Source organism: Ochlerotatus camptorhynchus, unplaced genomic scaffold (assembly GCF_037179485.1).
Source record: "Ochlerotatus camptorhynchus isolate MF236.1 unplaced genomic scaffold, CSIRO-AGI_Acam_v1.1 ptg000193l, whole genome shotgun sequence".
Taxonomy (NCBI): domain Eukaryota; kingdom Metazoa; phylum Arthropoda; class Insecta; order Diptera; family Culicidae; genus Ochlerotatus; species Ochlerotatus camptorhynchus.
In genome coordinates this window covers 8,531,012-8,547,904 of record NW_027040683.1, presented here as the reverse complement: position 1 = coordinate 8,547,904, position 16,893 = coordinate 8,531,012, and the positions used below count along the sequence as shown (strand labels likewise).

Below are 16,893 nucleotides of genomic sequence, written 5' to 3'. Positions count from 1 at the left end.
ACGCTCCAAGTTGTCTTTCCACTTTGCTAAAACCAATTTCAATGCAGTTTCACAAGAATGACCTTCCCGATATCCCGATTGTTCTGAGTTGCTATTCAAATACTCCAACAGCTGGCCTTTAACAACAAGTTCTAAGATTTTCTCTAATGTGTGCAACATGTTGATGGGACGAAACTCTTCGGCTTTAATCGTTCCAGCAACTTTTTGAATAGGAACCACTAAGGATTCCTTCCAAATTTGTGGCACATGTCCATTCTGCAATGATTTATTAATAAGTTCCAGAAAGATGTGGCCAATGACATGAAAGCAACCTTGAATAACTGTTGCATTAACATTATCTACTCCAGCTGATTTTCCTAATGAAAAACAAATAACTCTAAGTTCATCTAATGTGATTGGGTGAAAAACTTCAAATCTACAACTACTACTAACTGGCTGTTTTATTTCGTCAGGTTCATCGACCAATTCAATAGATTGATTAATCAATGAAACGCTATCTACGAAATAATCATTAAACTTAGCTGCAATTACTTGTTCTGACTGTTCTAATGTGCCATTAAAAGTTATGGACCGCGGTTTGCAATTACTAGGTTTTAATAAAGATTTCAAAATTTTCCATAACTCTTTGCTGTTGTTTTGATGCTGATCAATCTTCCTTTGAACATATTCACAACGAGTTTTCTTTATCGATTGTGAATACTTATTACGCGCGCTTGTGTACCTAGTCCAATGATTGTCATTATTAGATCTACAAAACTTTTTGTACCATTTGTCCCTTTTCCGTTTAAGACGCCTCTTCTTCTTGTTCCTGTTGGGTCGCTTTCTAGAACCATTTTCACTGGGTCATCGTGCGGCATTCTTACGACGTGCCCAGCCCACCGTAGTCGCCCAATTTTTGCAATGTGGACGATGGATGGTTCTCCCAGCAGCTGGTGCAATTCGTGGTTCATTCGCCTCCTCCACGTTCTGTCATCCATCTGCACTCCACCGTAGATGGTACGCAACACCTTACGTTCGAAAACACCAAGGGCGCGTTGGTCCTCCACGAGCATAGTCCAGGTCTCGTGGCCGTAAAGGACCACCGGTTTAATCAGCGTCTTGTAGACAGTCAACTTCGTGCGGCGGCGAATTTTATTCGACCGGAGCGTCCTCCGGAGTCCAAAGTAGGCACGATTCCCTGCCATAATGCGTCTTTGAATTTCTCTGCTGGTATCATTTTCGGCGGTCACCAGTGAGCCCAAATACACGAACTCATCGACCACCTCGATTTCGTCACCGTCAATCTGAACTCGGGGTGGGAGGCTAACATTGTCTTCCCTAGAACCTCTTGCTTTCATGTATTTTGTCTTTGATGCGTTGATGGCAAGTCCAATCCGTCTAGCTTCAGCCTTCAGTCTGATGTACGTTTCCGCCATCATCTCAAAGTTCCGTGCCATAATGTCAATGTCATCGGCGAAACCAAGGAGCTGGATGGACTTCCTGAATATCGTGCCACTCGTGTCTATCCTAGCTCTTCTGATCACACCTTCTAACGCGATGTTGAACAGCAGACACGAAAGTCCATCACCCTGCCGTAACCCCCTTCGAGATTCAAAGGGACTCGAGAGTGTCCCCGATACTCGAACAACGCACATCACTCGATCCATCGTCGCCTTTACCAATCGCGTCAGTTTATCCGGAAGTCCGTACTCGTGCATAATCTGCCATAGCTGATCTCGATCGATTGTGTCGTATGCGGATTTGAAATCGATGAACAAATGATGTGTGGGCACGTTGTATTCGCGGCATTTCTGCAGAACCTGCCGAATCGCAAAAATTTGGTCCGTGGTAGCGCGGGCACCCATGAATCCCGCCTGGTATTGCCCCACGAACTCTCTTGCATATGGTGACAGACGGCGGCATAGAATTTGGGAGAGTACCTTGTAGGCGGCGCTCAGCAGTGTGATCGCGCGGTAGTTGCAGCAATCCAACTTGTCGCCCTTTTTGTAGATTGGGCACACGACACCTTCCATCCACTCCTCCGGTAATATCTCCTCCTCCCAAATCTTGGCAATTACCCAGTGCAGCGCTCTAGCCAGTGCTTCACCACCGTATTTCAATAGCTCACTTGGTAGTTGATCTACACCAGTTGCTTTGTTGTTCTTCAGCCGACCGATCTCCTCCTCAACTTCTTGAAGATCAGGGGCCGGTAGCCTGTCGTCTTCTGCACGTGCTCCAAGGTCTGTTGCCGTGCCACCTTCGTTTTCTGCTGCTTCACCGTTGAGGTGCTCGTCATAGTACTGCTTCCACCTCTCAATCACCTCACACTCGTTCGTGAGAAGGTTACCGTCCAAGTCCATGCACATATCGGCTTGCGGCACGTAGCCTTTGCGCGAACTATTTAGCTTCTCGTAGATCTTCCGTGTGTCGTTTACGCAGTACAGATTTTCCATCGCCCCGCGATCTCGGTCTTCCTGCTGACGCTTCTTCCTTCGGAAAACCGAGTTTTGTCTGTTCCGCGCTTGTCTGTATCGCTCCACATTCAATCTCGTGCGGTGTTGCAGCATTCTCGCCCGTGCTGCATTCTTCTCCTCTACTAACAGTTTGCATTCGCCGTCAAACCAGTCATTTCTTCGGTACGGGATTGCAGTACCTAGTGCCGCTGCAGCAGTACTACCTATGGCTGAACGGATGTCCCTCCAGCCATCTTCAAGAGAAGCTGCGCCAAGCTGCTCTTCCGTGGGTAGTGCAACTTCCAGCTGCTGCGCGTAGTCCTGGGCAATTCCGGCGTCCCGTAGTAGCTCAATGTTGGGTCGCGGCGTTCGACTTCGACGTGTGTTATGCACCGTCGAGAGTTTTGAGCGCATGCATACTGCAACTAGGTAGTGGTCCGAATCTATGTTCGCACTGCGGTACGTGCGGACGTTGATAATGTCGGAGAAGAATTTCCCGTCGATTAGAACGTGATCGATTTGGTTTTCTGTGTGTTGGTCAGGTGATCTCCAGATGGCTTTGTGGATATCCTTGCGGGGGAAAAAGTTACTTCGAACTACCATACCCCGGGAGGCTGCAAAGTTCACGCATCGTTGGCCGTTGTCGTTCGATACGGCATGCAGGCTGTTTGGCCCGATTGCCGGTCTATACATTGCCTCCCGTCCTACCTGAGCGTTCATGTCGCCGATGACGATTTTGACGTCCCGTTGCGAACAGCCGTCGTACACCTGCTCCAGCTGCGCATAGAACGCTTCTTTCTCGTCGTCGGGTCTCCCTTCGTGTGGGCAGTGCACGTTGATGATGCTGTAGTTGAAGAAACGGCCCTTAATCCTCAACTTGCACATCCTCGCGTTGATCGGCTGCCAACCAATCACGCGTTGGCGCATCTTACCCAGCACTACAAAGCCAGTTCCCAGCTTGTTGGTGGTGCCACAGCTCTGGTAGAAAGTAGCCGCTCGATGCCCGCTTTTCCATACCTTTTGTCCCGTCCAGCAAAGTTCCTGCAGTGCTACGAAGTTGCGTGGTTGAAGTTCGTCATAGATTAACCTATCGCAACCCAGGAAGCCGAGCTATTTGCAGTTCCATGTTCCGAGTTTCCAATCGTAGTCCTTATTTCGTCGCGTAGGTCTGTGCCGATTGTTCCAATCCGTATTTCTTTCGTCGGTATTTGCAACTTTGTTTTTTTTTCCAGGGTGGCTTGTTGGGCCTGGTCCAACCCCCTGTCTCGCCGGGGGACCATCGTGCACAGCTCTGTTTAGAGTCCCACGCTGGCACTAGGACGGTGATCAGCCGCTCCTGACATGGAGAACAGACGCCGTTTTGAGCCGCACCTCCATGGTGAACAGACGCTCAGGTTTGGTGAAGCATTTCCTCTATCAACGTACTATGGTTACCGCGCCAGTGTTCGCGTCGCACCTCTTCACTTTGCTATTGCCGGACTGGCAACATTGCCCAGGCTACGCCACCCAGCTGTGTCCATGTTTCAGCTGGTAGTCTTTTGTTATCATATGACTCGAGGAGGCGTGAAGTAGGAACTTGTGAGGACCAGGGCTAGGTATTCCGCTCCTTCCAGGTTGTCAACTCACCATTTTGTAGCCCAAAGCTATATATAAGCTATCCAGTGCTGCCAAATATATCTAAATCATGATGCACAAGCATGAGAAATTACTATTTGAAATTTAGTGCAAAAATTCGTCACGCACCCTGTATATTTAAAATTAAACATCAACCGCTGAAAATATGAATCATCGCGTATTTCTGTTGTTCATTACATTCCAAGTGAAATTCGAGAACGTAATTTCATTTGAATAGCTTTTTTAACCAGGTCTTAAACAATCGTCACGTCGGTCATAGCTTGTTATGATTGTCTGAACCATGCGTAAAGAGAAAATCGAAACATTGAACGTCGCGTGAAAGTGGATCTTAATGAAGACCTAAGTACTCTTTCGTAGCTTTTAGTTTTAGGATTTCAAAGATCGTCGGTTGCAGTGGCTTGCTTACTGAGGAGAAAAACGCGGTCGCAGATCCTTTCATATTAAAAATGCATTGATCGCTAGTTTATCGTGTATTTTGTAAAACTTTTCGTTGTCCTCGGTGCCGGGCTTGAATAATTATAAAAACTTTAGTAACGCTATAATGTGATATGAGAGGCTCGGTGGCCTTAGAGCAACCGTTTTTGCTTACTGAGCAGAACATCATGAGTCTTATCTCAAGCCCACCCACATTCATGATTAAAAAGGAGCTCGTCTGCCTAGTGGCAAACGTTTTTGCTTACTGAGCAGAAGACCGTGGGTTCAATCCCAAGCTCCTTCGCGTTACACGATCGTTAGGACAACAATTCAGCTTATCGTTTACCAAAACGAACCCTGCTGCTAACCCAACCCTCTTACCCAACATCCCTGTGATTCCTCGTGGAAGTGCAGAGGACTCCTCGGCTTCCATCAAAACGAGTGTCACGTTAACACATTACTACCCTTTCCTTTCTTGACCTATGTTCGGGCGCGGCCGGCGCTGGTATTGCCTAGTTTTAGATCACCAGTATTTACACATTGAGGATGATTGCTAGTCCCAAGCATCGTCTATTGGTTCTCTGTGTAATTACAGCTGGTCTGGCAATAACAGAGTAGCAACCGTGGGCGGTCAATCATGCTCAATTTTGATTACTCCTAAACGTATTTGCGTTATCATTGATTCTTAATGGTTTTTTACTATTTGCTTCGGTTCAGTATCTCATCGCTCATTCATCGTTTCAAATTATTTTTATGTTTTTTTGGATCTGTATTTGTTTGGTATTTATTTATTTTTTTTTTGTTTATTAATTTATTTGATAAGGCTCAACCGAATTAACTTTACAGAGCCGAGGATTCTTGGTCACTATACAATACATCTTAAAACTATAGTGAAAAGGTACAACACAATAAACACTTTATCTTCCGCTATCCAAAAAGCCTCCTCCATCAGAACTGGAGCCGCTTCCAGTAGTTTCATTGTATGGCAAATTGTTGTACGCCAACGAGGGTCAGAGCGCGTCCATTGCAGCAATGGACGCAAAACGTGGTCAGCACTCACACATTCATCACGAAACGGTTGCTTTCCAAAGTCGACGACGCATCGACCGAAAGAACTGCTGATGAAGAACAATGAGGAGGACCACACAATGGTTGCTGCCGAGAAAACAGACGATCGCGTAGCACACATCGAGAGAGGCCTGCTTTTGTCGACAGCCGAGTGAACACTGGTATTTATTTAAGTAAGAATACCTATTTTAAAACCATTATTGTGCAATATTGTTACAATTTTTGTTTTTACTTATATTTATTACTAATAATTAGTTTTTATTAAGTCAGAGATAGTTATAATTTGGTTTTGTGAAAGTTTGTGATTTCTTATTTTAATTAGTTTTCATTTGTTTCTGTTAGTTACACTCTTAGTTCCTTCTTTCACTTTACATTTACCAAATTCCATTTTCATTTAATCGATTTCGATAAGATGAAGGTTTACAGTATTAATAAACTTTCACGTTTACATATATAGTGTGAAAGCAGGGTGGTTTTCTACGCTTCTGGTGATTTACACTTATTTGACTTCCAATTTTGAATGTGTAAGCCATTATTGAGTGTTATATACGATTTGTTTGTTGGAAGGTCGTACATTGCATACAAAATTTAATTAAACAATGCCCGAAAAATTTAAATTTCATCATTAGAGCGTATAGATTTATTTTATAGTAGGTACCTGATATGGCTCACTCATGTTTGTTTCTAACGATCAACAAACAGTGTATCGGTAAATTCGACATAAAAGCATAAGCTAAACCTGTCACAAATAAGTCAAAGAATAAAGGTTTTCCCTTATCACCCAATCCGATAGTATTGCGAGTCATAAATGTTAAGTCGTGCATCACCGCACTTACACTCACCATTCAAGTTTGGCAGAGCGTGGTCCACATTGCTAGAACAATAAAGTTTTCTCACATTTTCCCTCTCCAAGCCACCGCTGCTGCTGACGGCTGATGCTCGACGCATTTTCAGCTGTGTGATGTCCTTGCTTCTTTTGTTGTGATAATTTTTACTACCAAACTCATTCATGCTTGCATGCTGCTTGGGAAGAGCAGAAAAGTTTGACCTAGTTTTACTTCCCACCGTTTGCCAACGAAGGTGGAGGTCCGAGCCGAAGTGCAGTCCGAATGGTTTCCGCTTCCGGCTTTAGGCAAAACGAACAAATTATTCAGGATGAGGACTCATAAAATCGTGTCGTCAACAAGTTGAGGCATGCGGATTTTAATTTCTTTTTCTATTCGTGTATGCGGAAAGTTAGACGAACAAAGGAATGAATTTTAAAGCAAATGCAATGGGTGGGATAAATGGGAAATTCGTGCCATCCGGTAATCATCGTAAATTTAGTCACCTCTCTCAGCTGAATGGGAATTGATAAATCACCGGGGTCTAGTCGGTGGTGACCTGACTACGACGACAACTAGTGGTTCTGTGCCAAGCCAGACGGACCTAGAGATCAGCAATCGGTGGTGACAACGTGAACTAATTACAAGCCCATTTGTCGTCACCCTTGTGAACAGAAGCAGCTTGTCTTGGTGGGGTTTGCGATGTTCAATGAAAGCAGAATTCTACAGTGAGATTTAAGAGTTCAACCCTGTTGCTCTAGTGTCAAACCTGACGAGCACATTACATTCCTTAGCTGCAACCGGTGACTCTTTTACTCATCAAGGCAAGAACAAACTATGCAAGATGTGAATTTAGACGAGAACCTGGTTGGCGTGGCATGGCTTGGTTGATTTCCATCCGCACCGCCGTCACAACCGTCACCGTCGAATGCCGGTGACATGCAAACGCGGGCGCGAAAACAACGAAAGCGATGTCAAACGGTCAGAGCATCGTCGCCGTCGTAGTCGAGAGCGTAAAATTAATTCAACTGCCGGGACTGATTTATGACTTCGGAACATTTAACACGTGGTGGCTGCCCCGTAGCCGTTGTAGCAGCAGTCTGTTGTCTAAATAGAGCATGTAACGTTACTGCAAGTATTGTGTTATTCTTGGCGTAGTTTGCCGTTGGTAGGTGGGAATATGGTTTTGTTTCGCACACGAGACCGGCACTCTGCTGGTTTGGTGGCAGGAATTCAGGAAGCAGCAGTATCTACTGCCGTTGGGGGCATAAATCCTTGCACGGAGCGTTAAACAATTTAATCAACCAAGCGTGACCTGGTTTTGAAGCGATGTAGGACAGAGATGGGAAGTTTCTTGTTAATTTATGAATGTTGTGTTTGCACTACCGATTGGAAATTGAGATATATTTATTGAATCAGAGGTTTTCGTGTTTTTTTTTATTAATGGAGCACTTTTGGATATACAATTAATTGGTGGAGAACTGTCTATGGAAGACACACATTATGAGTAAATTGGGCTGAATGCCATAAGAGATAAGAAGAGCTTTTTTAAGGAATCCATTTATATAAATCGAATTCTTGGAAATAGTAATAGTATAGTAAATGTTTGTATGATGATGTTATCGACACCAGAAAGGATTGCGTTATGCATTGAGTGAATAGAAGTTTTACGTTCATATTACAATTATGCAACATCAAATCGTGAAGTGTGCTAAGTGATTCTTATAATATAAGACACAAAGATGAAATCAAATTCAACATATAATTGCTTTCACTGCGAGAAAATCGCATTTACAATTTTCAAAAGCAAAACAGAAATATTTGGCAACACTGTACAACCAACGAATGATGTTTTTAAAATTCTATACAGATTTCTTTTGAAAATATTCAAAAGAACATGCCGAGAAAAAGAATCCTATTATAAGCTTGTTTCCAAAATGCTATATCTCTGAAAAAAAACAGGGCTGCAGAGTTGGGTTGGAGTTGGAGGTAGTTTAGAACAATCTGGCGTCAAGAGATATTCTTTCTTTCTCATCGGTAAACCCCTCCGACTCCGGGCCGACTCAGAATCCCTCTGAAAATCGTTTTAATTTCCCCCCCGTTTAATCTGTCTTTTCTAAGTAGTGTTTCTCGGCAACCTCTAAACCGAATTGAGCGCAACACCCACCAAATGAAAGGAGTTATTGTCTCATAGAACGTTTTGAAATATATTTAGAATCGATCAACTGATTCTGGAGATATGCACGGAACAATATCTGAAAACACGAATTTAAGGAACGTGTTTCCCGAGAACCACTGAACCGAGTAGGACACTACAACCACCAATTGAAAATTACTAAGATCTTATAGAATGCTTTTGGATATTTTTGGAACAGGTCAATTTGTTCCGGAGATATGACCGGAACATGAGCCATGAGACTAAATCCGTGTTAAAATGAACTAATATAATTTGTATGCTTATTTTGCTTAACGACGTGTTCAGGGATCATCCAAACCATTTTTAGAATAGTTCTTTAATTTGGGTTATCGATAGAGTATATATTTTTTGTATTGCGGCGAATAAAACCCAGCATGTGACACCTCAAATGCAATGAGAATTCAAAATCCAGTTGACTGGTAGCCATTTGAAGTGCCCAGACCACACTGGCCATGTTTAGCAACCCCCGGAAAGTGAACAGTTTCTGACTTGGGACTACCGCAAAGAATAAGATATTTATATATATATATATAAAATAATCTGGTTTGGAAAACATTGTTAAGTGCTTTCGGTGACGTAATTTTATTTAAATAAATTTTTGTACCCGGGCTTGAACCACCGTCGGTCGTAGTTTGCTGTGATATAAGGGGCACGGAGGTTGTTGGGATTTATCCCGAAACAATTCCTTGGATCAAACGTTTTGTTTGTGTGCTGATCAAAGCTAAAAATGTATATATTTAAATATAAAGATCTTTTCAACAAATTAGGTATAATTACTTACAATTTAGTTTCTTAATCGGCAAAATCTCTTCTTCGTGCGGATGGGCACCCTATTAATGCACTTGTATCAAGTTGAATTTTCTAATTAAATGTAGTTTGTAAGATATTATTTATAAATTAGTTTAAGATTCAACAAGATATCGATATTTTTAAACATTTAAGGGTCTTTTATGAGAGTTAACGAGATTTTTAAACTCACTTTCTGCTATGTTCGTATAGTCCAACAGCCTCGATTCCCTCGTATAGGTCAAGTCATGAACTCACCTAATTCATAAATATTTATCCTATTTTAATTAGAATCTACTAACGATTCAATTTGTACTTACTAGATTAGCAATAATTTCAATAATATTTAAGATTTAAACAAAGCACTTTTCTCAATTAAGGTAGAATTAATGAAATTTGCTTTATAAATTCGGCCACCACGTTGTAACGATTGTGAAATGATTGTTCCTTTTTTTTTTGTTTTGCTTTCTATCTTCTGTCTTCTTGTCAGTGCACCGTCTGTCGTGTTGTTGTAAAGAACGAACTACTCCAGTTGATCACTCTGCGGCAGGGACTGCGTTGCGTGCCCTGCGGTTTAAGCCGCAACATGCCCCGGCCCGTGAACCTGGTCCGGAAGTCACGTCCGGACCAGTGTCACTTTCATTTATTTCAAGCACCGCAAGTTTCGCTGTCGCTCGCTTTAGCATGCCGCTGTTGGTACGAATCCAGGCCTGGCGCACTCTGCCATCTCCGGCAACTATCGGCTCCTCAACAATCCCACGTACCCAGCACTTCCGCTTGTCGCCATCAACAACGTAGACCAAGTCACCTTTCTTCAAATTCTTTGCTTCACCAAACCACTTGGTACGCTGATTGATGGAAGGAACGTATTCTTTAATCCACCTCTTCCACATCTCGTCAGCTATCTCCTGCGATCGCTGATAGGAGTCTCGCAGGGCTACAGCTGAATTGACGGGAGCTACGTTGTACCTTGGTTCGTTCGGAGCGACTCCACGGAGGAAGTGGTTGGGGCTCAACGCTTCGAAATGATCTGATTCATGCGCCACGTACGTAAGTGGACGGCTATTGATGATGTCCTCCGCTTCGGCTATCGCAGTCACCAAGATTTCATCTGTCAGTCGCTTCCCATCGTTTATCGCCTCCAATACTTGCTTCGTGGAACGGACTAATCTCTCCCAGACTCCGCCCATGTGGGGCGAAGCCGGAGGATTGAAGTTCCACTTCATTCGAGCTGATGTTACCTCCGCTGCGCAATCTACGTTGATGCTGCGTACATTTTCCATTAACTCCTTACTTGCTCCTTTAAAATTTGTGCCATTGTCCGAGAACACTTCTAATGGCGGACCTCGATAGGAGGTGAAGCGTTTGATTGCCATCAAACACGATTGCGTGGTCAGGGAGTGTGCTACTTCGAGGTGAACCGCTCTGACTACTAGGCACGTGAACAAAACGATCCATCTCTTTTCACTGCGGCGGCCTGTTGTAACTGTTATTGGGCCGAAGTAATCGACCCCCACGAAGCAGAACGGCGGCACATACGGAGTTACTCTCTGTACTGGTAGCGCGGCCATCCGAGGACATCGTGGGCGGCTCTTGGCAACCCTGCACTGTATGCAAGCTTTCCCCACCATAGCGACCACACTACCCACCTGTGGGATGACGAATCGTTGTCTCAGCTCGTTCTTCACCGTCTCCCTATATCCGTGGCCGAATTGCTCGTGATAATGCTGAACGATTTTCCAGGTAACAGCATGGTCCTTGGGCAGTATTATCGGGAACCTCAAGTCAAACGGTAGGAATTCAGCTGATCCCGTTCGACCTTCCATACGCAGGAGACCGTTCTCATCGATTAGCGGCGTCAACTTATAGATGAAGCTGGATTTCTCGATTTTCAACCACGTCCCGGCCGGAAGCTGCAAGTTCTTCATCAAGATCCTCAGTTCACTACTGAACGCATCTGCTTGTGCCATCCGCATCAACGAAATTTCCGCTTGCTCATACTCCTTCTGATTCAGTGGCGTCCGCAACGTCGGATAATCGATCGGGAGAATGATTTGCGCTTGCATTTCCGTTGGTTTCAGCGTTTCGAGCGGCGATCCCTTCAGCTTTCTTCGACAGTTCGACAGAAACCTAAATACGCAAGCCATCGTCCTTACCAGCACCGTCCACTTCGAAATTCTGTTGACGTCGATTACGGGAGTAGGAAGGTTAACATCGTGAACAAGCAGGTGCGCTCTCAACTCTTCTTCTGTATCTGGACCTGGCAACTTCTGCTTCGGCCAGTCTGCTTCCGGAAGATATAGAAACTCTGGCCCGGTGAACCAACTGCTGGTTGAACTTATTTCAGGGTCTTTCGTCCACTTAGTCAGCTGGTCCGCGACGTTCATCCTCGTTGGAACCCAGTGCCACTCCGACAGGTTTGTATGAGTTAGTATTTCACCAATACGAAGACCTACGAACTCTTTGTACTTACGCTGATCTGACCTGATCCACGATAGCACAGTGGTAGAGTCCGTCCAAAAAAATTGTTGCTTGATTTCCAACGAATGGCCATCTCGCACCGCAGAAGCCAGCCTGGTCCCCAGCACTGCCGCCTGCAACTCAAGCCTTGGAACTGATAGCGGCTTCAACGGAGCCACCTTCACCCGACTAGTCACCAGTACACATCTGATCGTTCCGCCCACCAAAGCTCGAAAATAGGCCGCACACCCGTAAGCACCTTTGCTAGCATCGGACACTACGTGCAGCTGTAGATCCTCGATCTGATCCATTCTAGCGTCTCCAAAGTAGCTCCGGGGAATCCTGATTGCCTCGATCATCGGCAAAACTTTCGTCCAGCGAATCCACTTTTGGAATGATTCATCGTCAATTTCTTCATCCCAGTCGCAGCCAGTCCTCCACAAATCTTGTACCAACATGCGACCGAAAACGGTGAATGGAGAGAGCAAACCTTGAGGATCAAACATAGCCATGACACAACTCAACACAATCCTTTTGGTTGGTCGTTCAACCCCTTGTAGAACCAGTTGGTACTCCTCTCGTCCATCGGTAGAAAACAGGAAGACGTCCTCTTCTAAGTCCCATATGATTCCCAGAACTCGCTCGGTATGCGTGGTTTTGTCCCGGCTGAAATGGACAGCAGGATTCGACTTCTGTTCGGCCATCGCTTCCAGAAACTGCTTGGAGTTGGAAACCCAATTCCTGATATGGAAACCTCCTCGGGAATGAATGAATTTCACCTGGTTCGCCAACTCTACCGCTTCGTCAACGAAATCGACGCTATCGTAATAATCGTCCACGTAATGTTTCTCGATCACTGCAGACGAAGCTCGTGGAAAATCGTTCGCAAACTCGGCAGCATTCAAGTTTTTTATGAACTGCGCCGAACATGGGGAGCAGGTGGCCCCAAACGTAGCTACGTCCATGACGTACACTGTTGGTACATCAGTCGGATTCGATCGGAACAGGAACCTCAGAGCTTGCTTATCTGCCGCCCTCATCAGCATCTGGTGGTGCATTTCTTGTATATCACCACCGAATGCAATTCTGCGTTCACGAAACTTATTAATCACCGTCGGCAGAGACTGCAGCATGTCTGGTCCTTTGAGCAGCTCAGTGTTAAGCGAAACTCCGCCTACCGTGGCTGCGGCGTCCCAAACCAAACGTACTTTACCCGGCTTCCGAGGGTTGAGCACCACGTTCAAGGGAAGGTACCACACCTCATTTTTCTGCCATCCAGCTAGCTCCTCCTCTGTAGCTTTGTGCGCGTAGCCCTTCGTCACGTACTCCGCTATCTGTTGGTGGACATTTTGCTTCAGATCTGGACTTTTTTCCAGTTTCCTCTCCAGTGCCTGTAACCGCCGGGCCGCCATCGGGTAACTGTCCGGGAACCTTCTTTCGTCTTTACGCCACAGCAAGCCCGTCTCGAATCTGTCGCCGATCCGCACTGTCGTTGCTTGGAGAATCTCACGGGCGCGTATGTTTTCAGCTGACTCTGGAACTGAGAAGCAAGAAGTACCGGTGTCCTCCAACAAGTACTGTGTCCGCAACATCTCATAAAGATCCTCGTTCCGAATTGATTCGACGGAATGAACGTTCATGTAACTTTCTGCAGTAGCAGCCGCAGCAGGATTTCCTGGTCCGTAGATGGTCCACCCAAGTTTTGACCGTACAGCGATCGGCTGGCCAGGCTCACCCACTCGAGTTTCTAGTGGAGCGAATACGTGTAGGTTGTCCAAACCGATTATGATACGAGGCTCCTCCGCAGCGTAACTTACTACTGGCAAATCCGTCAGGTGAGAGTAGCGATCCGCGATCTCCTCGAACTGCATGGATTGACACGGCAGCTTCAACTCAGCCACCGTACGTGCGTTCTTCAACGATAGCCGACAGTTTGAGTTTTACCTTTTTCGATTGATTCTCGTAGCGCTTCACGTTGCCCGTCCACGTAACCACCAGTGGTTCGCAAACCCCCTCCACGTTCAGCTCGTTAATAACAAATTCCTCCACCAGCGTAGTGGATGACCCTTCGTCCAAAAAGGCCAGAACATCCATTGCATATTTCCGGAAATATAGAGTAATCGGTACCATACGGAAGATGATGGCACGACTCAACCGTCCGTGGGCGTGGCACTCGACATTTAGCAGTTGTACGACTCCTTCCGCTCGATGAAGCAGAGGATGGTGTCCACCTTGACATCCGGCAACGTTGCAGCGGATTTTAAAGGTGCATCGACTTTTGCCGTGGTTATTAAGGCATAGCGCGCAGAGTTTGTTTTGCTCCACCGTCTTCAGTCGATCCGTGATGCTGAGCTTCTTGAAATCATCACAGAATCGTAACTTGTGATCTGTCCGCTTGCAAACCCAACACGGCTTGATTCCTTTTGCCTCCTTCGGAATTTCAGGCTTGTTCGGAGCAGAACCGTGGACATGAATGAATTCTTTTTTCTTCGGTTTTCCTTTTACGGGACAAGTGGCTTCGTTCAGACCGAGAGCAGAAAACTCGACAATTTCCGACACATCGGAAAGAATATCATTCGTGAAGTCGGTGAATATTCGCAGTGGAGTCCCTCTTTTCTCCCGTTTATATCGGACCCAGTCCAATTTGTAGTTGGGCGGAAGTTTGTCGACCAACTCGTTCACCAACATCGGATTGCTGAGATGATCTGACAAGTGGGCCGCCTCGAGGTGGTCACAAAGGTGTTTAACCGTGATCCCAAACTGGATGAATGATTCCAAGCGGTCGGCTTTCGGGGGTTGAGCATTGCGCACCTTCATCAGCAACGTTTTAAGCAGCTTTTCAGGTTTCCCAAAAAGACGTCGGAGGTCATCGATAACATCGGGAACGGATTCCGGAAGAATAAGTCGGCTCCTCACCGCTTCGAGTGCGCTTCCTTGCAGACTGTCCTGCAACCGCTTCAGGTTATCCAAATTTGAGTAACCACACGCCGACGTGGTATACTCGTAGCTGCTGATAAAAATAGGCCACAACTCCGGTTCACCCTTGAAAATTGGCAGGTTTTTGGAGAGAGCTTGTCGAGCAGCTATCTGTTCTTTGGACAACTTAACGTTGGCATGAACGTGCCGCTGTGACGTCTTTTGCTGCTGAATCGTCGGCAGCTGTTTTGTCAACGACGGCTGTTGCTTTTCCGTAAACTGCTGCAGCTTTTTTGTCGACGGCTGCCGCTTTTTACCAGTTAGTAGGCGAGAAAGAAATTCGTGTTCCTCTCGGGATATCTGGAACTCATCATCTTCATCCTCTGATTCCTCATCACCTTCCTTATATTCATCCTCGCCTTCTTCTACATCTTCATCCTCGCCTTCCTCCGATCCATCATCCTCATCTTCGTCCGATCCTGCTTCTTCTTCCAGCGTAACTGCTTTATTTTTCGATGAACCTGCAACTGGCTCAACTAGCTTCGTTGTGGTCAGCGGAGAGTTCTTTCCTCCTGTCTGCTTTTTAAGCCAGAACTTCACCTTTTTCTCAAAGGACGTTTCATTTTCCTCCTTCGCAATGTTACCGCCAACTTTTTCTCGACCAGCAACCGGCTCAGCGACAGTCATTTTCGCTTCTACAAACTCCTCGTACATCTTCTTGCGCCGATCTTGAAAAGATGCTTTCTCGGCCAACTCTTTCTCCAGCATTTCGTGCTCTTCCTGCAACTGGCGCTCCTTCAGCTCTCGGTCTTGTTGCAGTTGTTTCTCACGGAATGCCTTCTCCATTTGACGCCGTTTCTCCTGTAGAGCCCTCGTCATTTCCAGTCGCTTCTCACGCAAGATCATTTCGTCTTCCAAGGCCTTTTCCTAAGTGCGTTTTTCGTCTTCCAACTTTTTCAGCGAATCTTCCAGGTTTTCTCCGCTTTCCGAAACGGATCCGACGGAAGATCCACCATCGCTCCTTGATTTTTGCCCAATCGTCTTTTTGGCTTCGGCTTTGCTGGTTTTTCGGGTTTTCGGAACCTGCAGAGCATTATTGCATTTGATGCAGCGCCAATCCTGCTCTTTCACCTCGTCCGTAACGCCAGCACACGAGTAATGGGCCCACAGTTCGCACTTATCGCACTGCACCATGTCGCAGATCTTGTTGGGAGCATTGCACATCAGACAATCTCTCTTCTCGGGATCCATCTCTTGAGGATTAAATTCTTTGATTTTGTTGGGATTTATCCCGAAACAATTCCTTGGATCAAACGTTTTGTTTGTGTGCTGATCAAAGCTAAAAATGTATATATTTAAATATAAAGATCTTTTCAACAAATTAGGTATAATTACTTACAATTTAGTTTCTTAATCGGCAAAATCTCTTCTTCGTGCGGATGGGCACCCTATTAATGCACTTGTATCAAGTTGAATTTTCTAATTAAATGTAGTTTGTAAGATATTATTTATAAATTAGTTTAAGATTCAACAAGATATCGATATTTTTAAACATTTAAGGGTCTTTTATGAGAGTTAACGAGATTTTTAAACTCACTTTCTGCTATGTTCGTATAGTCCAACAGCCTCGATTCCCTCGTATAGGTCAGGTCATGAACTCACCTAATTCATAAATATTTATCCTATTTTAATTAGAATCTACTAACGATTCAATTTGTACTTACTAGATTAGCAATAATTTCAATAATATTTAAGATTTAAACAAAGCACTTTTCTCAATTAAGGTAGAATTAATGAAATTTGCTTTATAAATTCGGCCACCACGTTGTAACGATTGTGAAATGATTGTTCCTTTTTTTTGTTTTGCTTTCTATCTTCTGTCTTCTTGTCAGTGCACCGTCTGTCGTGTTGTTGTAAAGAACGAACTACTCCAGTTGATCACTCTGCGGCAGTGACTGCGTTGTGTGCCCTGCGGTTTAAGCCGCAACATGCCCCGGCCCGTGAACCTGGTCCGGAAGTCACGTCCGGACCAGTGTCACTTTCATTTATTTCAAGCACCGCAAGTTTCGCTGTCGCTCGCTTTAGCATGCCGCTGTTGGTACGAATCCAGGCCTGGCGCACTCTGCCATCTCCGGCAACTATCGGCTCCTCAACAATCCCA

The 16,893-nt window shown here is 45.2% G+C and overlaps 2 protein-coding genes across 2 annotated transcripts in view; both read right to left on the bottom strand.

Moving 5' to 3' along the window:
• The window catches only part of LOC135702540 (uncharacterized), a 733,060-nt gene that overhangs the window by 455,349 nt on the left and 260,818 nt on the right, over nt 1-16,893 (bottom strand). The window lies entirely within an intron of this gene.
• On the bottom strand, nt 9,893-13,408 carry LOC135702601 (uncharacterized). Its single transcript, XM_065223649.1, has one exon. It carries the CDS (start codon nt 13,406-13,408, stop codon nt 9,893-9,895), a length of 3,516 nt encoding a protein of 1,171 aa, XP_065079721.1.